The following is a 27,413-nucleotide window of genomic DNA, read 5'->3' as shown; positions in this document are numbered from 1 at the left end:
TCCATTTTGTTATTTTGCACTTTCAAAGGCAACTTGTGATGTCGGATGATGATGATGGGGGGAGAAGGACAAAATTTTTTAGGGAAGTGAAGTTTGAATCATTCCCCAACTCTTCTTCCATTGTGTGATGCTATTTCTCTTTCTCCAACCGGCTTGATGATGTTGTTGAAAACAATGGAGCGGATTTTTTGAAGAAACTCCAACAGGTTGTAGTGTTTCTTTTGCTGTTCAACCACTGCAAAGGGAAAAAAGAAATGGCTAAGTTATTTTTAATAATTGAATATAATAAATTATTTTCAACATTATGTTAACATTATTTTAGTTACAGGATATCAAACAAGGGACATTTGTTATACAATTAAGCTGTGACTGTGATAAATACATAACTTCAACAAAGCTAATTTTCAATAGGTAATTAAAAATATATATTTTAAATTTTTGCTTAAAATGTATTCAGAATACGACTTTTTGAGGGATTTTGACTCAGCTCCTTTTGTTACCAAAAAGGGTTCAACTAGGAGGTTAGCTAATTCTTCAATTTTTTCTTTAGACTCTCAGAGAAAATTTCGTTTATAGGTTTCGGTGATATATACCTAATCAGTTATATAAATATCTTATCACATTTTTTAATTGGTTAAATATTATATTTATCAATATGTTATGTACAACATAATAATAAAAAACATGAATTATTAAAAAAAAAACAATATTTATATAGTATTTACGTATATTTATAGAAAAGGAATAATATCTTACTTGTGCCTCATATTTCATTTTTCCTTGAGATCTTCTCTCAAAAACAAAATTCTCTGATTCATGCATTTATTTTTGTATGTGGAGTAGTAGTAGTTGTTGTTGTTGTAAGAGTTATTTTTTGTAAAACGTGCATCATAAGCATTTTAGCATTCTTACAAAAAATCGTTCATATTGATGTAGTTTTTAAAACTAAATTAAATTTTTTGGTTAATTTAAAAAAATAATAAATTTTTCATTAAAAAAATTATGCAATAAGACAAAATTTACAAATAAAGACAGCGTACAACAACAAGAAGATGGAAAAAAGTGTGCATTTATATGAAAATGAAAGGCCAATGTTTTAATGGTAGCTAATGAATGTAGGTGTGACGGAGAAAGAAAAATCATGAGTAGGAGGGATATGTTTAAGCGAAATAAAAAAAAAAGATGAATAGCGGGATGAATGAATTTATGTCGAATTATAAATTAAGTTTATATTGAAGTAAAAAATTAAAATATCGAAAAAACTGGCAACATTGGTAGGGGTTTTGTAATGTTAGATGCTTCGGAATTACAATTACCATAGGATTACAATCGAACGAATTTTAGATTAACTTAAGAATACAACAAAACATCAGCTGGTTCTTGACAAAACTAAAAAAGTTTTTTTTAATTTCTTCATATTTAAATACTCGGCGTTTACACATGCAACTTTTGCAAGCAGAGTTGCTGATTTCTTGGAAGAGAGATTCATACAAAGTAACAAGGGGGAAGCAGAGTTGTTTAAAAAGGATAAATCGCACCTAGAACTATTCAAAAATTCGCCTTCAAATTTTCAAAAAAAAAAATAAAATAAAACCTGTGAGCGGAGCATTATAGCCGGACGGGCCGACCATACGATACCTTACACAACTACAACGGAACTTTACCTTTCTGTGGATGTTTATTTCGAGTCTGGGCAATATTTCGTGATGTTTGCACCCTCTTGACCGATTAGAGGTCATTGGCACCTCTTCCTTACACGTACATATTTTCCGAATATTACTAGTATTCAGTACAGTCCTTCTAATTAATTGTCCATATTCCCTTTACCGTGAGTTTTGTTGTGATGTTCGGCTTTCAATTGTGGCCTATAGATCGACTCGAAAAAACAAAAAAAAAACAAAAGTTTTCGGCTCACTTCATCCCAATATAATTAACTGATCATCACCGAAAATTATCATAACTGGATTCTCATGTAACATTTCAAAGGGTTCAGCGCTATATTTATTTCCGCCCTCCAGTGTGGTAATGAGTTACTAAATAATATTACTAATAATAATTTTGTAAATATTTAAGTGTAATTTCCACATTTGAGTCATACGATCATATAATTAGGATCAATTTAAACGTCAACCACTCCTCTTGGATATACTATCAACTTCTCGCCTCTATGTCCTTTAGGGGAAAACACATACGCCATAGAATACAAATTTTCTAATTTTTCACACAAAAGTCAGGGTCCATTTGACCCGCTAAATATTGACCAATTTTTATCAGCTCGATCCGGTTCTCCATGTAAAATTTCGCGATTCTGGCCATAATTGCGATCTCTGGAGAAACCAGAAAAACGGTCAAAAATAAAGTTTTTGGTCCATTTCATCCCCTTAATATTAACCGATCTTTACCAAAAACAATACGGGTCTTCATTGGCCAGAACTCATCCTACATGCAAAATTTCGTGAAGATTGGTTCATAATTGTGGCGTGTTTGCAAATTATAATGGACAGACGGACGGAAGAACGGAAGATAGACTGAGCTAGTCAAGATATGACGATCGGTATACTTAAAGGTGGGTCTAGGACCAATATTTCGCAGCGTTACAAACTTTTGGGGCTGCACAAAGCTATAATACCCTGACAACATAGTTGTGTAGGGTATAAATACTGCCGGATGAGATTATTCAAAACTATTAAGTCAATCGGTTCGAAATTCATTGTTCCGTACATATATAGCTATAGTATGATATCAGTAAATATCTGTATTAATTCTTTGTCTTGGGATATACGAACTGTTAAAATAGTTCTTTATTCGAAGGAGATCAATTTCTCCTCCACTTCCAGGAATTGTAATTATGCGTCTATTTCACATCAAGAAAGCTGTGATGATATACTGTAATGACTCGGTTAGCCATCCTGTGCCATGAATATGGGTAGTGTGGTCCCTCTACTGAAAACTAGCAAGAATGCAGACAAAGGTGACGCATATATGTCATAGATGTTGTTCTTAAGGATCAGAGATACCTCTGACACCATACGCGATCATGTCAAACGTTTTATACTCTGCTGCCGAGTATAAAACGTTGTACCGTTAAATTGAAAAATAAGAAGTCCAAAACCCGTATAGAAAATCAGGTCTGGATTTTGATGAAGTTACCATATAAACAGCGAAATGTCTGAATCCTCTCAAGATTCATTCATCAGTTATACATACGTTTTATTATTCGCTTTATATAAAGTACATATTTTTATCAAGGTTTCAGATGTAATGTGGATCAAATCGGTTATTCAATTTGCTTCAAATTAAATTTACCATTTTATAAAATATTGAACCTTTATGGGGGAGGTACCAGAAGCAGTGGACCAATAGGTCCCATCTTTGGACTTGATCTAGGCTTGGTAAAGATAATAGCTTGTGCTAAGTTTGATTTAAAATCGGACATTCCATTCGCCTGATGTTGGATTTACAAATATTGAAATGTTGACCCTTTTGTGGAGGAATTTCTAGTTGAACAATTGGTCCCTTCTTCGGACTTGATCTAGGCTTGGCAAAGATAATAGCTTGTGCTAAGTTTGATTTAAATCGGACATATCATTCGCCTGATATTGGATTTACAAATATTGACATTTATGTGGGGGACGTGCCAGAAAGAGTGGACTAATATTCCACATCTTGCAACTTAAACTATGTTTGGAAGAAATATTATCGACTCCTTATACAAGTGGTCAACAGGCGGGCTATCGCATATAGGTGGTCAACAAAAATTATTTGTCCCCAGACCTGCCGCCTAGAGGTTTCAGTGTATCGTTGATACTTCTGACCATTTATCAAATATTTGTGGCATACACCGGCTAGTTATACTCGAAAATCGGCCTCTGTTTGAATACTTATTTATGTTACATATCAGTTTACCTAGAAAGAAATTGTGACCTTTGCTTAGAAAGAAATTGTGACCTTTGCTAATATGTACGAATATTTGATATCACGTTTGCTTCGTACGATAGCTGCCCCCATTCGTATAAAATGCCTACCTATACTATACATGAATTTAAAATGTTTTACAAAATGGAAATAGTCGCCAGCATCAATCCAACGAAATCGAAATGAAACGTATGCAAATGAAAATAAGAAACTTATAGAAATTCGATTTTAACTCGAGAGCAAGTCTACACTTTTTTCGCTATAAATTTTAACACTTGGTTAAAATTGTTCTTAAAGTTCGTAGTTTCGTAGCGATAGTATAGAAGAAAAAGGATAACTATATTACACATTATGCCAAAGCATAATCTTACCTGGAGACTTTTTTGCCTTAGATATTTACTTGGATATACATGACATAATTAAAATTAAGTATGGGAGAAGCAGCAATCAATAATAATAGTAACAAATAGCAAGCAGAATAGGATGGTGGAATTTACTTCGGAAAAAAATGAAATAGTATAAGATACGATAGCATGCCTTATAAACTAAACAAGCCATTTGTAATCAAAATTTGACAAATACATACCTCTTGGCTGATGTGGTTCGTGAATAGGGATTTTGTAATAACTTCGGTTGTGTTTCCATTACTCGCAGAAGTAGATTATCTAAATAATCTTCTAATTCTTTGACACGTTGACGCTGCAGCAACGCTTCATTTTCCATGCCGTTGGCAATTAACATAAGTTCCTGTGGGGACAATAACAAAACAACAATTAATTAAAACCTTCTACAATTGTGGTAATTAGTCTCGTAATTACCTCTCGTGATTTGCCTTCATATTTTTTGGCCAAGGCTGCTGATATTTCGGCACGTCTCTCAGCCTGTGTAGAAGACTTTTCATGACCAATAATAATGCGTTCATTTGTTTTGGGACTAGGTGTAGAAGCAGTACTTACAGATTGTTTTTCTAAATATAAAATGGAAATAGAAGATTTCTTTTGTTATTAAATTGTAACTAATTTAAGTTTTAAAGCGCATTTAAGCATTTTGTAAAACAAGAATAACAATAAAAAGAACCCAACGTCACTACTTATTAAGAATAATCATGCGTATGAGTGTTATGAATGTTTGTGTTTGTGGTGGGTGCAGAGAGTTGTTGCTCTTCCGTTAAAACTTACAAGGACATTCGTTACGGGGTGAAAGGCAGACTTGGTGGCTGTTTAATATTAATTTCATTTCAACGAAACCAATGAATGTAGGACAAGATACAATGTAAAAAAATATACCAACAAACTTAAGCTTACGAAACAAAACAAAAGAGAAAAAACAAAGTAACCAACAAAAATTTGTTCATTGGATAGACAACTGCTCCAGTGGGAATGGGAAATGTGGGGGGAAAAGATTCATTAATTCTTTAACATTTTTTGTTTTAGTTTTTATTTTGATTTTTGGTGAGATCTGCTAACAAAAAGCATGGTGATTCCACAAACACAAAATCCATTTCATCACAAACGCCGACTACTCTCACCTCGCTCACCTCGATTATTGTAATTGTTGGTGCTGTTGTTGTTGAATGTGGGACGTTCTTTAATCTCAACTTTTTCCTTTTTCTTCGGCTCTTCTTTTGTTTGTTCTTTAGGTTTTGGACTCTCCACAAATGGATTTTCTTTTGTCTCCTCGGGCGTTACCAAACGTTTGGAGAAATTCAAGATGCGTAAATCTTCTTCACGGCGTTTGGCCTCGCGTCGTTTCTCTTCTTCACGTTCTTCTAGCTCTTTTTGCAAGGCTTGTTCCTCCTCACGCAAACGTTTCTCATTGGCCTTTAATTCTGCCTCCAGTTTGGCATCTTCTGCAGCCCTCTGCAAACGCAACTTTTCTTTTGCTGCCTCCTCTTCCTCTTTGACACGCAACTGTTCTTTCTCTTTTTCCAAAGAGGCTGAACTTCTGGGACGTGGTTTAGGTTGTGGTGGAGACGCACGTGACTTGGCCGAAGACATGGTTTCATTTGCTAAAAAGTTATTTGTTTCTTCCTCGATGTCGAATACCTTGGCACTGTGCCTCTGTTCGAATTTGGCAAAAGAAGCATTAAATTTAGCAAATTCATTTTTCTCCTCTTCGGGAGAGAGAAGGGAATCTTTGCGCAAAACAACATCGCTCTTGGTGGATTCATTGGTGGCAGTTACAAATTTGAGATCTGTTGGTTTTTTGGGTTTCACCTCCTCCTCCAACTTTTCGGGGGATTGTTTAGGAACTTTGGGAGCCTTGGGCTTTTCGGATAATTTTGGTGGTTCCTCCTCTTCCTCGTCGCTACTTGAACTGGAACTGTCACTTAAGGTCTCTGGTGTGTGAGCTTCTCTCAATGGAGGTAAAAATGATTTGCTCATCGATTCATTGTTGGAGGCCACTACCACCGATTCCTCGGCTACGTTGTTGGAAGAAGACAAGGGTACAGCTACTGGTTCCCATGATCTGCGCTTCAATGAATCCGAATTTCCGCTATCAGCACTGCGTCCATACAATTTCGATTCCCATTCATCCAATTCGCTGTTGTTATGTTTGCCATTGATTCTGATATCACCAGCTCCGCCGCCACCATTGACACTAATATCCATTTGAGGTGTCCGCGGAGGTTTCGAGGGAGGCGGTAAAGTACGAGCTCTAATGCTAAATTCATTTTCAATTTCTTCCAATTCCGGATCCACACTGAGGTTGTCTGATCCATCGTATCTTAGATGGTGATCCTTACCTTTGCCGGTCGAACCCATCAGCGGGGAAGAATTTTTGTTGGCATAATTTGATGCAGGTGTCTGCAGACCACCGCCGTCGCGTAAATTCAACGAACTAACCGAACTCTTTTGTGACAGCTTATCAAATTGGAATTCATCTTCGTCTTCGCTATCAATGACACGGACACGATTTGGTGTTCCAATGCTGGCAAAGGAGCCTGTGTACGACATACCATCTTCGTCGCCGTCTTTATTCTTCTTTTTACTTCCGGTGGGCAAGTGTAGTTTGGAACCGAACTTTTTGGCAATTTTCTTGATACCTTTACGTTTTTCTATTTGGCCAATCGAGAGTAAACTACCACCCACCGAAGATGCCAGTTGTCCAATGGAAGACTTGTGTTTTTCCTTCTTACTCAAATCGGTCAGGGATCCCGATTTTACGGTGAACGAAATCATTGCCATCAGTTCACCACGTTCTTTGTTTTTCTTTTCCTTGCCGGGTTTACTTTCCAATTTAAACCATTTGGGTCTGGGACGATCATAGGGGTCCATTTCATTTAAAGGCAGCGTTACTTGTCCAAGGAATTCATCGATACCCAAATTGTTGCGATGTAAACAGGTGAGGACCAATTCAGCTCTGTTGCCTTGATCGGGAATTTTTCTGTAAAAGAAATAGAGAGGGGTTTTAAATAATTGGAAGGAATTTAGGAGTATTTTGTGGAAGTACTTACAGTTCACATTCCTCATTCCATTGTACATTACTTTCAGCCTTTTCTTTTACGGAGGTCTGGTATTTCTCCTTGCCCATTGCAATGGTGACATAGCAATTGTTTGTGTTGTTTTTGCCCTTGCATAATAAACCTCGGGCACTCTGAACTGGAAAAATAGAAAGAAGGAAAAAGGGGAAATGTTAAAATATTTACAAAATAAACAAATAACAAAAATATAAAAAAATATAATGGAAATAATTGCAAGTCTGTCTAGCCGTTAGACTGCGGAAAGGATATATTTGGTAAAAATTGTAAAGACTACTATTAGAATGTTAAAAAATGGGAATTCAGACAATGTTCCCATATTTCAATAATTATTTTAAGATTTTCAAGTTGGAAAGAGTAGGAAAATCTTAACATATTGTTGCCCTTGTTGTTGTTGTTTGTGGGACGTATTTTTACACCTCAATATATTGTATAACTTAATTAATTTTTCAATTTTTCATCCAAGGTTAAGACCGTGACATGTTCATATCAATCATCAAATAACAAATTAGTCGGTCATGAAAAATTACAGTTGTTTGTTGTTTCCTTAAAAAACGTTAACTTGCAACATGGAAATGTGCGTGGTAAAAACGTTTAGAGCAGAGTTTCAAATAAATTTTTTGAATTTTAGATGAATTCATTACTTAATTGACTACCTGGTACATGAAAGACATAAAAATGAGGATAATATGTCGTTACTTCTTCAAACATCTCTTTTCAACACGCAATTTTTTGAGTGAAATTTACTTGTGTGTGAATCTCAAAATAATTATTGAGAAAATAAAAAAGGAAAAAAATCATATCTTCCATTGACGAAATGGAAAACGTAAAGGGCATTCGTAGAAAATTATCTAAATTTTTCAAGCCCACGACTTTCTCAAGGATTTAGCATCGCACAGAGCAAAAAGTTCGTTCCAAACTACACTTTCCCACTGGGAGTAAAAAGAAGAATGAAGATGGCGACGAGGATGGTATGTCGTACACAGGCTCCTTTGACAGCATTGGACCACCAAATCGTGTACGTGTCATTGATAGCGAAGACGAAGATGAATTCTAATTTGATAATCTGTCACAAACAAGTTCGGCTAGTTCGTTGAATTTATACCGCACTTTTTGTGCTAGGCTATGAACTTTCCGAACTCACTCGTATACACTTTGATACCGTGAAAATGTTCCTCATCTAAATATTGGTTTAAGACCCCTTGTTTCTTTGGACCAAATCCGTTTCAGAAAATTTGGAGTACGTCTATCTTTCTGACCGGTTGGTGCGCACGATAACTCTCGAAGGGAATAATCGATTTCATCTAAACTTTGCACATGTTATTGTTTCTTCCAAACTTAGTTCAATATTCAAGATGGGGAATATCAGTCCACTCCTTCTGGTACCTCTGGTACAAAACGTCTAAATTGTGCAAAAAAAAATAATTTTATAATATCATGCGAACGTCCGTTCCGATCTGAATCAAACTTTGTACAACCTATTATCTTTACCAAGCCCAGATCAAGTCCCAAAATGGGATCCATTGGTCGACAATATTTACAAAGCTAATATCAGGCGAATGGAATGTCCGATTTGAACCAAATTTTGCACAACCTATTATATTTACCAAGCCTACATGAAGTCCGAAGGAGGGACCCGTCTGCCCTCTCTTCTGGTAAATTATTTTTGAAGCGAAACCTCTTTGACAAACAGCATATACCTTATATAAAATGAATAATAAAACCTCGGTGAACTCCGAAGACCTCCGCAAACCATAGGCTGGGGGTATACACATCTGTCGGCAACACCGACTGACCCTTTTTACTTGTTATAGGGTGATTTTGCAAAGATATTCAATCCGTAGAATAACTTTTGAAAGGTATAAGATGTCTATATAAGTATTTTGAATGTTCTATTGAAATGTCTTCTCCCCATCACCTTCTCTACCAGAGCCTTCAAAGCAAACAAAACAATTAAGTGATTATGATTTCGTATGTATTATATTTGATTTAGTCTAACAATAGATACGCCGTACATGAGAACTTGATTTGATTTTTATTAACGAATTTTGTGAAGAGATTATTTTCACGCGAAGTAATAAAAAAATATAGATTAAGGCAAAGCCCAAGTCCATATGAGTCACCTCGCTATAAACAGTATATAAAATAAATATGAACTCTACTCTACAGGGAGCAAATTTAAATAATAAAATTTTTGTTCCATTAAAAAAATATTCAAATATTTCCTTTATTCTTTTGAAACTTCTTTCTTTTACCTATTGTCTGCCTAACGCAAATATTTTACACATTGGATTTTTATTTTTGTTGAAATTTGTGCTTATGTATATTTTAATTCCATTTCTGAGTCACATTTTTAGCAAAAAAATGTTTATTTGGAATCGATCAAAAAACTTAAATTTCGCAAGTTGCCTTAAAAATGCCACAGCTTTTTGATAAATACCACTACTACCCACAATTGACATTTAAAACGCTATCGTATTAAGAAGAACTACTACTAAAATAATAACTTGGGTTGTTTTAGATTTCCCACGATAAAAAAATGAACAAAAAATAAATAAACCGATTCAAAAGAGGGGATGTTGAGCTGATTTCATGGCACAGAGTATAGCATTGGCATGGAGGTATTTCAAGGGCAAATGAAACAGAGCACATAAACACAAAAGTAGCCAGCAAACATTTGCGGAAATGAGGTGGAGATTGTGAACATTTTTAGAGAAAACGATAAAAAATAAAAAAAAAGATTTGTAGCAAATTAAAAAATTAAACACTTATATATTATAAATTTATTTACAAAATAAAATTTCATTTCAATGAAAGTTCGCTGAACCAAATCAAGAAGTTTTACTTTGTTTTTGGCATATTCCTCAACAAATCAAATATGCAGATCATCACTCGCAATCATGTCAGATTGCTGCTACTACAATTGCCACTTACTGCCACTGCCGAAGCGTGCTACTGTCAATAAATCTCAATGACTTTCCAAAAAGAAATTTGAATTAGAAAACGATTTGAAATCGTATCGACAATTTCTCGAGAAAAGCAATAAAAAAGGAAGTACCAAAACATGCGTGAAGTTTTGTATTTAGTTGTGAGCAAAAAGTGTGATACAGATAACAACAAAGCAATGAAGATTTATGTACTGGATGTGTTTATTTTCCCCTATAAAACAAAAATATGTAAAATTGTTTGTTATAGAGAGGAACTTTTGAGGAAAGAACATCGAAAGTGATCGACTGTAACGTCTTGATTCTAATAGATATATTAAATAAGTATTTTTCATCTCCAGATGGCATTTAAAAAAAGCTTTATGGCTCATGTGCAAATAGTTACGTTCCGAATATCCTATAAAGAATAATTATGGAAATATCTGATGTCTATAGGGGAGCTATAACAAAATGTGAACAAATTTTAGTCGGGCTTACCACACAAAATTTTTGATTTATTTCGATATACTGTGGGATCATTTATATGAAATTAAGCCATACTCTTTTTGAGAGGTATATTGAAACAAGATACATTTTAGCAGGGTTCGTTCTTGGGACAACCATATAAGTAAAAAAGTGTCAGTCGTCGTAGCCGACAGTTATATACCCTCATCTTATGGTGTGCGGAGAAGGTCTACGAATTAAGACACATGTTTTATTATTCATTTTATATAAGGTATATGTTTTTATCAAAGATGTTTCAGAATGTTGATCAATTCAAAATATTGAAAATGTTGACCCTTTGTGGGGAAGTACCAGAAGGAATAGACCAATGGGTTCCATCTTCAAATTTGATCTAGGCTTGGTAAAGATAATAGGTTTGGCGTAGTTTGGTTCAAATCGGACATTCCAATCGCTTCATATCGGATTTTTAAATTTTTAAAAATTTGAAAATTTGTACCAGAAGGAATGGACCAATGGGCCACATGTTACTACTTGATCTAAGCTTGGTACAGATAATAGGTTGTACAAAGTTTGATTCAAATAGGATAGTCAGTTCGCATAATATTATAAAATTAATTTTTTGCACAATTTTGATCATTTTGTGTGGGAGGTACCAGAAGGAGTGGGTCGATATTCCTCATCTTCGAACTTGAACTAAGTTTGGAAGAAACAATAAGATGTGCAAAGTTTGGATGAATTCGACTATTCCCTTCAAGAGATATCGTGCGCACCAGCCATCCAGACAGGCAGACAAGGAACGGACATTTGTAAATCGACTCCAATTTTTCAAAGAAAGAAACACGGGGTCTAAAAACAATATTTTCAACGTATCAAAGTGTAGTAGCCATAAGGCTGCGGGTATAAAAACTGTGTTAGTTTTGTACACTCCTTTTGAAACACTCTTATTGTTTCTTCCCCTCAAAGGATCGAAGTTCATATGAAACGAATGATGTATCCAATTTGATCCATAGATTGCACTTCGTAATAAATTTCCCCATTCAACATTAAATCCGATGTTGGTGTCTGTTGGAACACCATTATAATTGTTTAACCCTGAGGCATGGACTCTGATTTCGCAGATCTGTTCAAATGTAAATACATTTGTATAATACCATATGCAGAGGGTACACATTACTTCAAATAGGCTTTAGTTTCGGCGATCTCATCTTCATTCGACTTACATTTCTTTCAAAGAGGATTCTTTGCCAAATTGCAGCAGAATTTGTAACAAAATTTAGGAAGGTATTTTCTAAAAGAAGTGCTTTTCCGCATGTCTATAGAAAAGTTGTGTTTTCTATCTACGGTTCTACAGAATATTTTTGTTCTATAGATCATTATTCGATTTTGTTGCAAATCGAATGAATACACCGACAAACTTCTGTAGAGTACAAGTCCAACGAAAAAAAAATCAGAACAAATTGACGAAGCTTGTGGCATAATTACCCAAGTCAAAAGGTGTACAAAATGTACGACACAAAAATAATGAAAAAAACACTAAAGAAAAAATAGCAAAAATATCGACAAGGCGACATTTGATGCTATGACGATCAATCAATTGAAAAGAACCGGCACTGTGCCACTTTACATGTCTCGCGGACCCAAAACAACAGTAAAGGAAAAACAAACTCAAATAGAAAAAAATTATTACGCTAAAAAAATACAAGTCAAGAAATAGCAACAACACCAATAGCGGCAATAATAAGAAAGCCAACACAAATATAAGAAAAAAACAGAAAACAAAAATACAATGGAAAGTAAAGAGAGAAAAAACAACAACCATATTGACGCTCTAACATTAGTTTAGGTGGGTTTTGACGTCGAAAGTAGTCGCTGGTGCTGCTGCCGCTACCTCAAGTGTCGAATACGCTGCGAATACGACGAGCACAACAACTAATAATAAATTTGTTTATTTTAAAATTACAGATAAACCCCGTGGCAAGCGATAAGAACGATAACTATGGCTATGTTGAGTTTATTTGCGGGCGCTGGAGGTGTGAAGCAGCGTAATTTCCAAAATCAATTATTATTGATAGGCTGGCATGCATGCAGGCAGGCAGAGGCAAAAGTCAGGGCGCATTACAAAGGTATTTATTTGTGTGCTGTATATAAATATGTAGAGAAGTCGGTCTGTGGTAATCGTGTTGAGTTATGTGTGTTGGCCTATTTAGGAATTTGCGGCTCGAGTTATGAGTAATAACCAGTGACCAAGTTATTAATAATAATAGAAATATTTTTACTTTGTATTTTATATATAAACTGACACCAATACTGTGACAGTGGTAATTGTTTGTTTGGAGGTTTGAACAAAACTAACAATGATCTTATGTCAGAAGAGGTTCCCCATCCTTTTATTCGTCGTAAAAAATAACTGTAAAATGAGGCACAATTGGGGCTTTTTCAAAAGTTTTTCTAAAAAAATCAGATCCTTACAAAACACCTATAACAGAATAAAGTTTTCGACGAGACTCATTGGGATCTTGAAACCCAATTAAAAAATCATATTTTTGGTCAGTGATTATTAAATTAATTTATTCGTTTGCACGTCAGTGTCATCGAAGCTCATAAGGACCCGAGTCTTACTCAGCTAATATCTGCCATAAAGTTATTAGACGTTCGACATCGCCGAAAATCAGCTGCAGTGTTAGGAAATTATGCTTCAATGTTAAGCTTCGAGGATCTAGCTCTCAAGGAATGCCTATTTCCAGTTCTCAAAATAAGGTTCACTAAATAGAAAAAACTCACAAGCCTCACAAACTAAAGACCACGTCGTACCACAACATGTAACAAAATCATTATGTTCATCAGGGCACCTTCGAGTTACCGGAAATTAACCCCTATATGTCTTTGGCCCAAAATTTGCACATCACCCTAATTTTACCTAAACAAATAAAATGCCGTTAAATTCTGCCGAGCCTAAGTTTTTGTACCCTCCACCATAAAATGCTTCTAAATACCAAAATTCGATCGGGAGCTATGTCATTTAGCAAGAAATATTTGACACACAACATCAAACTGTAGCCGTACCACAACATGTAACTAAATCATTATGTTCATCGGGACACCTTCGAGTTACCGGAAATTAACCCCTATATGTGTTTGGCCCAAAATTTGCACATCACACTAATTTTACCAGGCCTAAACAAATAAAATGCCCTTACATTCTGCCGAGTCTAAGTTTTTGTGCCCTCCACCATAAAATGCTTCTAAATACCAAAATTCGATCGGGAGCTATGTCATGTTGGGAAGAAATATTTGACACCCAATATCAAACTGTAGCCAATTCGGCTAAAAAATGCCAGTCGGTGTTACCGACAGATATATACCCTCACCCTATGGTTTGTGCAGGTCTTCGGAATTGTAAAGCGAAAATCTGTGTATCATTATTCGCTTTACAAGCAAACATACTTAGTATGTTTTTATCAAAGCGGTTACAGATTTAATGTTCATCAAATCGGTTACTAAATTACAAATTTATAAAATATTGACCCTTTCTGCGGGAGGATTTGATCCATGCTTTGTAAAGATAATAAAATCGCTAAGATTGGATTTATAAATATTGAAAAATGTTGTCCATGTGGACTTGATATAGGCGTGGTAAAGATAATAGGTTGTGCAAAGTTTGGTTCAAATCGCACATTCCATTCTCCTGATATTATATTTATAAATATAGAAAATGGTTATCCTTTGTGGGGAGATACCAGAGGGTCTCATTTTCGGACTTCATCTAGACTTGATAAAGATGATAGGTTATGCAAAGTTTGTTTTAAATCGAATATTCCTTTGGCCTGAAATTGGATTTATAAATATTGATCATTTTGATCCCTTTGTGGGGGAGGTACTAGAAGGAGTGGACCAATGTGTTCCATTTTCATACATGATAATATGTTGTGCAAGGTTTGGTTCAAATCGGATAGTCCGTTCGCTTGATATTATAAAATTACTTGTTTGCAAAATTTTGGCCATTTTTTGGGGGGAGGTACCAGAAGTAGGGGACCGATATACCCCATCTTTGAATTTAAACTAAATTTGAAATAAATATTACGATGTGCAAAGTTTGGATGAAATCGGATAATCCCTTCGAGAGTTATCGTGTGCACCAGCCGGCCAGGCAGACAGACGGGCGGACGGACATTTGTAGATCGACTCCAAATTGTCTAAAACGGATTTGGCCCAAAGAAACATGGGGTCTAAAACCAATATTTCGATGAGGAACATTTCCATAGTATCAAAGTGTATATACCCTCAATAGCTATAAGGCTGAGGCCCAAAATACCAAATTATATGTGTTCCCTTATATTAGGCCCACCCAAAAACTATATGTAAAGTTTCAAAGGTCTATCTTAAATATTGTGAGCTCTATAGTAATTTCATATCTCGTTCGAATATTTCGATTTTTAACTGACAAATGGCATACCAACAATTTTGTATTCCAAACTAATTCAATTGTCACCGGGTTATATATATGTTTTCATGGCCGGAAGGACTTCCCAGGGTCTTTTTTATACAGATTGTCGTTTAAGAGTTATTAAATACCACATATACCATTACAGATGTTCAAACATATGAACTAAATACCTTCAAAATGAGCCTTCCAGAAGGTCATATACTTAAATTAACGGAATAAGATCTTTAAAATAAAAGAGGATTTACATTTTTACGCTTGCCTATGCATCTATCACTTCCAACTTATTACCTGTTTTTGATAAAAGCTTAATGATTTGCAAAAAATAACTATAACAAAATCTACTTAAATTTTGCTTACATTAATAATTCACTACCGCATGCTAATCGACATCGATAGCTGAACAAATGGACAATCATAAAAATAAAATTATGATAAGGTAGGTAAAGTAAACATCATTACTAATTGAAAAACTATTGTACTCAAAATAAAACACAAACAACAAGAAAAAACATGACTAATGTATTCAAGCTGCGGTGGATTTTCAAGGCAATGAGTGAGTGAGCGAGCGTTGGAGGTTTGAAAATTAATGAACAAACAAAACTGAAAAGAAATAAAGCAAATTCAAATTTCAATTTGGCAGCAGAAGGTTAAATAGAAGAATACTTAAGGATTAATGCATGAATTTTATCACTTTCCATTCCAACAATTCTCTGAAAAATTACAGACATTTATTTTATTATTACTATTATTGTTTTAAGAACTTCAGTATAATTTATGAAATTTTATCCAAAAACTAAGGTGAAAGTTGTAAATTTTCGAATTACACACACTCACAAAACAGAGAGTAATAATCTTAAAAAACCAAAATTTAATTATTAATATTTTTATTATAATGGCCAGCTAAATAAGGCCATAAACTAATCTTAATATTAAAAAAAGTGGTCATTTAAGTTGAAGATAGTCCATTAATCCAAAGGTGATGGAGGTACAACAAAAACAATCTCGTAAAGTGAAAAAAAAAAACAAAGAAAAAATCAACTTGGCATTCCGAACAAAGTCAATTGCCACCGGTTTTTCGTTTTTTCATGTCATTTCCATTGTACTATTTGGTATCTGTGACTTCAATTGTACCACCACTCTAGATACCGGGCCAAGTCACTCGTTCGCTTGTTCATGTGTTGATTTGCTCTCTACTGTTTTTTAATTGTAATTTTCGCAAAAAACAGAATGAGAGATGAAATGAAAACAACAATAAATCGACCAACCAGCAGAGAGAGAAAGAAATTGAAACGTCGTATAATGTCATTTTTGCAAAAATGCAAAGATCAAGATCAATGGGGGTATAGCCAGTCAGAGCCAACATGTTAGACAACAACAGCAACAACAAAAAAGAAAAAAGCAGATCATGCCAAACCCTAATACACTGGAGAAATAAAGATAATGTTGATAACTTATTTACATTGGCAAACAAACAAACAAAAGTGAGTTCACATTAAATCGTTTGTTTCTTTAAATACAGTGGGAACGATAGTATCAGCATTTAGTATTCGAAAGTATTTTAAACGATTGCCTTCCGAATGTAGTGGAAAATACATCTCACACGAATTTATGATTTAAAAATAATTTCATATGAACGTCTATTAATAGATAATAAAGGATTAAGTTACAAATAAGTGTTTAAGTCGTATTCTCATAAGATCTACCACAGAGACAATAACTTCAAATTATTAAATTTTTAAATTAAATTTTTTTACTTATTTTCAAAATTATGACACTGTAAATATGTAATTATATACCTCCCACTATAATTGATATCAATTTAAAGGTCAACAACTGCTCTTCGACATACTATGAACTTCTCCGGGCTATACGAAACCAAAACATACCGGTCCACTTAAACAGCTTGTTCCAAGATCAGATTCCTTTCTCTGTTTTAAATTTCATGATGTTAGGGTCATAATGGTGGCAGTTTTAGTTTATTTTCATCCCCTACATCATTACCAAAACAATAGGGATCTTCTTTGGTCAGAACCGACATGGAACATTTAGTGATTCATAACTTTGACCTGTATGCAGAGTGTTCTAAGGATATTTTTTAAGAATATCCGTAGAAATAAAATTTGAGAAACCCTAGGCTTATTGGTTTCTTGTGTACACTTTCTGCTAAGAATGTCCTTAAGAAATATATATTAGTTTGGGGAAAAAGAAATCAATTTTTTTTAATATGAACTATTTTAAAGTTAATTTCATAATACCTCTCTCATAGAAGTCCTCCTCTCTATTCGCAAAATACTCTAGTAGTCGATTTTCACAATCCTCTCTAGATACCAGCTTTTTATCATTAAAGAAATTTTCCAATGCAAGAAAAAGATGATCATCGCTTGGTGCCATGTTCTGACTGTATGGCGGATGCATTAAAACTTCCCAACCAAGCTCCCGAAGTTTCTGGCGAGTCACTGTAGATGTGTGTGGCCTAGCGTTGTCCTGGTCGTTTCTGGTCAATTGTAAATAGTTTAAAACAGTTTTTTTTATCGTTTTTTAGCTCCTGTGCGGTGTTACGACTGCTAACATGCCGGTCAACTTCGATCATTTCTCAAGAAGTCAATCGCAGATTATTCCTTGAAAACTTTCGAATAAAATTGAATGTAAATAATTTTATATTGAAATGTTCAGAATTGGACATAATACCCGAACCCGATGCTGTATACAAATATAAACACAATTTTGTAAACAGAATATTTTTACCACTAATTAAGTGGCGGGCAATTTCATCAGCCCGCCACAATTTATTCAAAACGTAAAAAGGAAAACAATTCAACGTAATTGGGCGATAAACGCATGAAAAAACATTACTTTTCCCAGGCAGATGATTTTCTTTTTTGCGTCATTCTATTTTTCAAAAGAATTTGAAAAGTTTACAAAAAGAAAAAACAGTTTAATATGTTGCTATTTTGAAAAATGAAATATAAACATATAGTTGAATGAACGCTGTTCCATTACACAAATATTGCATATTAAAATACTATTTTTGTATTTGCCGCAACGGAATTTGAAAGTTTTTCCCCCATCCATGTTTTTTTTTTTCATTTTCGGAATGGTTTGTGTTTTGTGTCCACCCATATGGTAATAATATGTTTGGTAGGGGGCACATAACTTCAGTGGTCAGCCGAATTGGCGATGACGACGAGACGATGTTGATTGTTAACTCCATAAAACGATTGCCGTAATAATAATTTTGATTTGGTGTTGTGGCGAACACAATTTTTGTTTACATGCAAATATGGGCATAGCCACAAAACTATTTTGAGGTGGTAGGTAACCTGCCTCAAAAAGAGCATAAAAAATCATTTCATGTTTCAATTTTGTTTTCTATATGTTGTACTTTTTGATGTTTTATTGCATTTGAAGAAAGTCATAGAGGAGATTACATCACAAATGGAAATTTTGTTTACCAAAATAAGAAATTAAAAACCAAAAATGGATTACAAAAGTATTGCATTGCATTGGTTTTAAAAAAGTTCTCTAATTTTATTATTTTAAAATAATAAAATATTACACATTTTTTTATTTTAGAAAATAAAGACTTGGTTGAGTAAACTACATTTTGGGAATTCATGATTCAAGTATTCAAAATCTAATTTTGAACATGCAAAACATAAATGTTTTAAAAGCTTCTCCGCAAGAGTCATTGTCATCATCATTTCAACTATTATGGCTCATCGTTTAATGGCTAATGTTTTTTTGTTTTGTGGTCGGAAATTCCACAAAAAAAGACTTCGATTTAGTCAAAAAAACAAAAAATGTACGAAAACAAAAAAAATTTAATAAATTTTGTAACCACAATCTGCGCAAAAAAACGTACTAAGCTCTTTTTGTTTTTGGTATTGTCATTATTTCTCTTCTTCTTCTTCTTCTTCTTTGGTGTTTCAACATTAATCATCGGTGTATATTTCTGAAGTCTTGTTTATCTTGCGAAAGAGAGTCGACGAAGTGACGGCGACAAATATTTGTCAGTACTTGAGAAGTTTTATAAAAATAAATCAAAGTTAGAGTATTTGTCACATAAAAACAAACAATCAGCCAGTCCGCCCGTCCGACAGACAGCTATTCATTGTATATTGACATAGATGAATATAATAAACAGAGAACAGGCAAAAAGCAAGACAACCAATCAACCCACACTCCTACAGAGATAACATTACACCTGTCACGAATGTCGCCTAACATTCTTAAAGGAAGTTCACATGGGTTGATTTTTTGGGGAGGAGAGATTTTTCTATAATTAGATTAAAATGATTTAGCTTGTGGGGAAGAAAATGGACACACAAATTTAATGTGTGGAGTTATATGGAATGGAAGGGCAAGATATTTATGACACATTACGTGAAGTCTTAAAAATTCATATTTGGAAAAAAAGTTCGATCGGGTGAAACTTTTTATACCTTTCACCATGTGTGAACAGTTCTAAAAAAAATAGTACCAACATTTGGAGGCCCCCAAACCAAAAAAGTGGATCTATATTGATAATACTTCGGAGGAATATTTGCTTTGCGATATAGACACTCCCTTGCCTTTCTATGCAATGGTAGAGTGTGCTAATTCCCCAAAAATTGTGATCGATCAGAATTTCTTGAGGTACTTTAGGAATGATGTATCCTAAGATCTAGGAATTTCTTACTAAGTGGACGCAAATATAGCTTTGTCCATCTTGGGGTTATAGGCCCTTGATAATTTCCTTTGAGACTCTTCTTCAAAAGCCCTCTGACTGTCCGTGACTTATGTCCGTGAAGAAACATTTAAAATTTATCTGGTAAAGACACAAACAATCCACATATTCTGAAAATACACTCTAAGACTTTTCGTTTAAGACGCCCCTCAACCCATTCTAAATATTTTTAACAGTGGCCCATTTTATCGAAAATTTGCCTAAAGCCACCCTATAAATTTTCTGAGAATGCAATTTCACATTCTCTCACCCTCACTGGTTTGGTTTGTGTCTTTGCTAGGTAAATTTTAAAACAACAAAACAATTTGAGGTCCTTATTGCCCGGATGGAAGGGAAGCTCACCCAAATGTAGCACGCGGCGTGCGGACTATTGGTCAAACCAAAGCCACTATCGATGATGTGTGGAAGGCCATTTCAGAAGACCTTAACAGCTATGGCCCACCAACACGCATTCCAAATGAATGCCAGAAAGCGGCGAACATCTTCTTTTGGTTCCATGACATGTACGTGTGTATCATCAATACATCCGACAACACCCTGGAACTTAGTTTTCGAATAAAAAAATTTTATTCTTCCCTTTTTCCACCTCCGTTAATTTGGATACAATCAAAATTTTACACAGTTTTTCCTCTATTAGCCGGATAACTTCGGCGAAAACTACCGACATTGTCGGTTGAGCCATGCCAAGGTTGAAGACATTGCTATGGGGCTTTTGTAAACTTCCCTTCACAAAAAACATCAGAGCTGCACACATTTTTTAGAGAGGAAATCAGGGTTTAAGGCTTCATCTATGTACACAACGGCATCTTTGGTAGTCGAAAATACGCCTTCAAGCTAATATGAGCATTGAACATTTCTCTAAACGTCAGCATCTACTAACAGAACTGATGGTACTTCTAATAGATTTATCTCTTAAATGCCTTCTAATAAATGACACTGAGCTTATCATCACATATAATTAGTTTTTCTGAAATATTTTATTATTTTTTTTTTTTTTTTTTTTGCAATATTTCTAGTTGTAGAAATGTCAAAACAGTATTATCGACAGCAACTGAGAAAAGTTGATATTCATAATGTTAAGTTTTATTTCAATTGCGTTGCCAGTTGAACTCGCAACTGGAGTCTGGTTGCTTTCCATAATCGACCCAAAATATTTGAAGGTGTTGCTATTTGAATTTATACTCCACTTTATGGTGGAGGGGTATTATTAGGATGGCCCTAGGAAAAGTATTCTTAACAATTTTCACACCTTTTGTTGGGATGGTTCTTGAAAATATTCTTTAAAAAATCCAAACTTATTCCAGAATTACAAAAAATCAACCACTATTGTCCTGCAGGTCTTTAAAAATATTATTATTGCTTGATCTATTGTTAAAAATGCACGCAAATTGGCCTGATAGTCCTTTGAAGAAATATTGGTAAAAAATGCCTGATGATTGGAATCTCGATTGAAAGCAAATATGTTTAAAAATTTAAAAAAATTCACGCCTGTGTTAGTATGGTTCTTGAAAAGTTATATTTTTAAAAATCAGCGATTATTGCTGTTCTAATCTTTGAAAAAACATTGACCTAAATTATATATAAGAAACATATTGTAATATTCTGACCTGTGTCTTTAAAAATAATTATATTTAATTATACGACAGACATGTGGTTCTCTTTATTCACAAATTATACTAAAGTAAATTTATTTATCAATTTATCAGGCAGGCAATGAGATGGGTGAGGAGAAGCCAAACAGAAATATTATTTTTATATTTAAACACTTGTTCTGTACTCACAGCGCGATGAGTATTATTATTGTAAATTTCTCATGCAAAAGAAGAAGAAGAAGAAATAGAAACCAGGGGAATAACAGAAAAGATGGATGCTAAAATAAGACAGCACACGGCAAATAGAACAAACAGCCACAATTTGTTGCGCCAGTATCTGAATCTCAGGTCTGTCTATATATAGAGAAAACAAGAAGAAGTAATGCAAGATGGAATAAAACCGCATACACGCACGCAGCATTTTTATAAAAACTCTGCAATGGATATAAATGTTTACATCCATGTGATGAAAATGGTTGCGATATGTGGCGAGGCCAAGATGATGTGGTAACTTTAAGAATAAAAACCAGGCAAAGATCTAGAATGGTGTACACATATTTATGGATGATGAGGCAAAAATAATTTAAATATGTTTTTCCATTTACATGTTGTAGAACAACAACAGAGCATAGACATTGTTGCAGATACTCCATTTGAGGTAAAGATTGTTACCCATTCACATAGATACACACATCTGCAATATAGAGTGGAATGTTGTGATATGGATGTGCAGTTATCCGACTGAATGGAAAACAGGAATTTCCAATTAACCAACTAAACTCAAATTCATGCAGCTCAAACAAATGCAAATATTCAGCAGTATCAAATGCGGAATATTGGCTGGGGATGGGATGGGCTGGGCTGCAAAATTTGATGTCATCCAAAATGCAACAAAGAATTGAGTTTTTTAATTTTTCTTTCTGAAATAAATTGAATTGTTGTTTTGTTTTCTAGTCAGTGAACTGTCATTATTGCATCTATAGTACACACATCGTAAATTTTTATTGACAAAAATAACAAAAGAAACACTGGCATTTACAAGGTCGCATGGTCTCATTGTACATATAGATGTACATTACACACATATGTCTGTACGTAGAGATACGTACTTGTTTTGTTGTACTAAATGAGAGTAACTCTTTTGTATTCACATTTCAAAGCTCAATTTAAAACTGACTATGTCAATGGCAAAATAATTAGCTTCAAACAAACACACACACTCGTGGACTCGAAATGACGGACAGATGACAACAACAAACGGGTTTCTTTATATTGACAAAACAAATTTTGTTTAAGAATTTTTTGTGTGTTTTGGTTTTTTATCAGGGTCACGAGAATTTTTGGACTTTTAATTAGTGCTACTTTAATGTAGGGCATTACAGTACTTGGAAATTTGCGAGGGTTGTTATTTATGATATTTTTTTCTCAAATACCATGGATACCAGAGCAGATAATCTGCTGTACGCTTTAATAATAGCTTTGTTGGTCCAAAAACTAAAATGCAACTTTTCTTCTTGAAACGAGTAGTAAAAATATAAAAACATTTTGGGGCCTAATAATGTTCATATGAAGGCCAGTATCAGTAGTCCATTGTGTCAGCTGAAAATATGCCGTCCAATAAGTATGCACCTCCGACATAAAGCTAGTCTACATAATCGATATGACTCTAAACGAGGCTTCACAGGAAATATTTTAGGCGGTGTCTACGCTCAAGCTTTGGCTTACCGTGTGGTAAAATGGGCATCCAAAGTTGCGTTAGGACCCTTACATTTATTCATGATTTCTAAAATTTACTATGGGTATCAATTTAAAGCGGTTAAAGTTCTAATTACACAAGCACTATTCAAAGTAATATGAGATTCAGTTACGTAGGCAGAGTTGCCACCTGTCCATAGGAAAAAGTCTTAAATCCCCGGCCGAAGTCTGCCTTCAATGACAATTCTAGTTAAATTCTAAATTTTTAAAGATCCCGCGGAACTTTATGTAATAAGAATATTTTATTTTTGTAATCAAAGCGTCAAACGCTTTAAGTTGATACCCATATTGCCTTTGTAAATGTATAAATCATGAGAGTTCTTCCAGTAATCACATGCACCAAACATGATCCGAATATTCAGCAAAGAGATGTGGGCAACGATTAGTTGTATCTCCCTTTATGATAGCGATGTGGAGCATATCTTTATTCCGGTAATATATAAAAGGTCATTTTCATTTATAATAATGTATAAAATCGATTTACAAAACATTGAACGGGACAACATCTACCAAAACTATAGAACGGTACAATAAAGTGGGGATATGCCATGGGTGTGAAGATAAATTGGACAATTTAAATTGGATATTTAACAGAGTGGAAGTTAACAGAACTCTGTTAACTCATTAACAGTGCTTTATTGAGGAGTTACATAGTGATGAGTGCGAAGATAAATTGGATTTTTTAGATTTTATTATTTTGTTTTATATTTATAGCACATATATGATAATAAAATAAAAAAATCACCATCCTATAAGATCTCAACATTATTTAAAAAAAATCAGAGACCTACTTAAACTAAATTTAACCGATAAAATATATTAAATCGAAAATGTAGATCAGGCCAAAACGACTAAAGCAGCTACGTTATAAAAGATGGGCGGATGAAACTGGGCTTAAATGAAAGGTCTCGAGGAGTACTTTAAGACCATATACCACTTATATTCCCAAACCGTTTCAGAAAGTCAAATTGGACGACTTTCTGAAAATATCCTGAAATCCTGTAAAGACCACTGTGCGAAAATTATGAAAGATGGGCGGATGAAACTGGGCTTAAATGAAAGGTCTCGAGGAGTACTTTAAGACCATATACCACTTATTTTCCAAAACCGTTTCAGAAATTCAAATTGGACGACTTTCTGAAAATATCCTGAAATCCTGTAAAGACCACTGTGCGAAAATTATGAAAGATGGGCGGATGAAACTAGGCTTAAATGAAAGGTCTCGAGGAGTACTTTAAGACAATATACCACTTATATTCCCAAACCGTTTCAGGAAGTCAAATTGGACGACTTTCTGAAAATATCCTGAAATCCTGTAAAGACCACTGTGCGAAAATTATGAAAGATGGGCGGATGAAACTAGGCTTAAATGAAAGGTCTCGAGGAGTACTTTAAGACCATATACAAGTTATATTCCAAAACCGTTTCAGAAAGTCAAATTGGACGACTTTCTGAAAATATCCTGAAATCTTGTAAAGACCACTGTGCGCAAAATTATGAAAGATGGGCGGATGAAACTGGGCTTAAATGAAAGGTCTCGAGGAGTATACCAGTTATATTCCAAATCCATTTTTTTTTGCTTTCTCTTTTGTTATGGGCTTGCATTGGCGGCCAAAAGTAAAGCAACTTAAATGCGTTGGTTTTTTAAGTGGTGACTAATTTTGGAACATTAACTTCTAAATCAGAAAAAATCTGAAATTTTGAAAGTGTAAAGTTATTGGGAAGAAAATTCCTACTTTTTGTGGACAATGTAATGAAATGAAATGTTTAAAAAATTCGATTTAATGCTGGCATTTTATTACCAGAATTATTGACCCAATTTATTGAACTTCGGTTAAATGGAACATATATCAATTATTCGGACTTGCCATTATTGAAACGCTCGGATAATTGAAACAAATTCACTGCATTCGGCCAGTTCCAATTAAGCGGATTGGACTGTAAAATTTATTGCATTCTTGGATGTCACATGTTTTCCAATGATCTATTTATAGCTCTTTATACTAGTGCGTGTGCGTGTGGATTCAACACACAAAATATGCGCTCACTGAGAGTCCGCGCTAAGGGTTGTTTATTACCGAAAACAAAAATGTAACGTTCGCTATTTGTTGTTGTTGCATAGCAACGAAAAGCTACTCTTCTCAAACAAAACAAGCATAATATTACTTTGCGCATGCGAAGTGCGGTGGCTTAGTTGGCAAGCGCGTTGGTATTTTGACAACTCTTTGTTTAAACGTTGGGTCGTAGGTTCAAAACCCAGCGAAGGAGAACTTTATTTTTTAAATTTTAAATTTATTAAATTATATTATTTTTTTTATATATATTTAATTTACATATCTGAACAAAATTAATTTTTTTAAGCATATTTAAACAAATATATTTACCTATATCCTTAATAAATACGCGCATTGTATTTATTCGATATTTTACAAATACAATCATTTTGTGTATTCCAAAAAATATATATTTGTTGTGTTTTCCAAAAAAATCATATAGTTATTCAAAAAAAAGTTTAATGTAATGAAACACTGTGATATTTTCATAAAAAATCTTGTGGGTTTTCGAAAAAAATATGTTTTTTTTTAATTAATTCAGTAAAAAATAAAAACTGCGAAAAATATATTTTTTTTCAAATACAGTAAAAACACCCTAAACCGGATAATTGATTGTAACCCCAATCCGGATTACCGAGATTTTCGGACTACCCTTGGGTCGATTTTTTTCTATAGAAAAAAATTCGTGAGAATTTTTTTCTATAAAAAAAATTCGTGAGACCATGGGGTCGATTTTTATAGAAAAAATTCGTATTGGGTCGATTTTTTTCTTAGAAAAAAATTCGTGAAAAAGTTTAAAATTTTTTTCTATACATTTTCGGTCATTTTTTTAAAATAGAAAAAAATTCGTGAACCCTTTCGATTTTTTTCTATAGAAAAAAATTCAGTGAAAAAGGATTTTTTTCTATAAAAAAAATTCGTGAGATCGATTTTTTTCTATAAAAAAATTCGTGAGACCCTTGGGTCGATTTTTTTCTATAGAAAAAAATTCGTGAGACCCTTGTGTCGATTTTTTTCTATAGAAAAAATTCGTGAGACCCTTGTGTCGATTTTTTTCTATAGAAAAAAATTCGTGAGACCCTTGTGTCGATTTTTTTCTATAGAAAAAAATTCGTGAGACCCTTGGGTCGATTTTTTTCTATAGAAAAAAATTCGTGAGACCCTTGGGCCGATTTTTTTCTATAGAAAAAAATTCGTGAGACCCTTGGGTCGATTTTTTTCTATAGAAAAAAATTCGTGAGACCCTTGGGTCGATTTTTTTCTATAGAAAAAAATTCGTGAGACCCTTGGGTCGATTTTTTTCTATAGAAAAAAATTCGTGAGACCCTTGGGTCGATTTTTTTCTATAGAAAAAAATTCGTGAGACCCTTGGGTCGATTTTTTTCTATAGAAAAAAATTCGTGAGACCCTTGGGTCGATTTTTTTCTATAGAAAAAAATTCGTGAGACCCTTGGGTCGATTTTTTTCTATAGAAAAAAATTCGTGAGACCCTTGGGTCGATTTTTTTCTATAGAAAAAAATTCGTGAGACCCTTGGGTCGATTTTTTTCTATAGAAAAAAATTCGTGAGACCCTTGGGTCGATTTTTTTCTATACAATCAATTATCCGGATTAGGGTGTTTTTACTGTATTTGAAAAAAAATATATTTTTCGCAGTTTTTATTTTTTCTGAATTAATTTAAAAAAAAACATATTTTTTCGAAAAACCACAAGATTTTTTATGAAAATATCAAAGTGTTTCATTACATTAAACTTTTTTTTGAATAACTATATGATTTTTTTTTTTTGGAAAACACAACAAATATATTTTTTTTGGAATACACAAAATGATTGTATTTGTAAATATCGAATAAATACAATGCGCGTATTTATTAAGGATATAGGTAAATATATTTGTTTAAATATGCTTAAAAAATTTAATTTTGTTCAGATATGTAAATTAAATATATATAAAAAATTAATATGATTTAATAAATTTAAAATTTAAAAAATAAAGTTCTCCTTCGCTGGGATTTGAACCTACGACCCAACGTTTAAACAAAGAGTTGTCAAAATACC

The 27,413-nt window shown here is 33.8% G+C and overlaps 1 protein-coding gene across 1 annotated transcript in view; it reads right to left on the bottom strand.

The window, feature by feature from the left end:
• Positions 1–806: 806 nt before the first annotated feature.
• LOC133328111 (rab11 family-interacting protein 1) overlaps positions 807–27,413 on the bottom strand; it is a 36,234-nt gene continuing 9,627 nt past the window's right edge. The window contains exons 2-6 of the mRNA XM_061536667.1: positions 7,373–7,517; positions 5,438–7,302; positions 4,734–4,882; positions 4,502–4,662; positions 807–945 (exon numbers count right to left, since the gene is read on the bottom strand). Coding sequence (XP_061392651.1) covers positions 909–945; positions 4,502–4,662; positions 4,734–4,882; positions 5,438–7,302; positions 7,373–7,517 — 2,357 coding nt within the window. The 3' untranslated portion in view covers positions 807–908. The remainder of the gene's footprint in view (positions 946–4,501; positions 4,663–4,733; positions 4,883–5,437; positions 7,303–7,372; positions 7,518–27,413) is intronic.

The sequence above is a fragment of the Musca vetustissima genome, unplaced genomic scaffold (assembly GCF_032173495.1).
Source record: "Musca vetustissima isolate MV318-11 ecotype Yass unplaced genomic scaffold, APGP_CSIRO_Mvet_v1 utg4359, whole genome shotgun sequence".
NCBI classification, from domain to species: domain Eukaryota; kingdom Metazoa; phylum Arthropoda; class Insecta; order Diptera; family Muscidae; genus Musca; species Musca vetustissima.
Note: the sequence above shows the minus strand (reverse complement) of the source record. Positions and strands in the feature narration are given on the sequence as shown.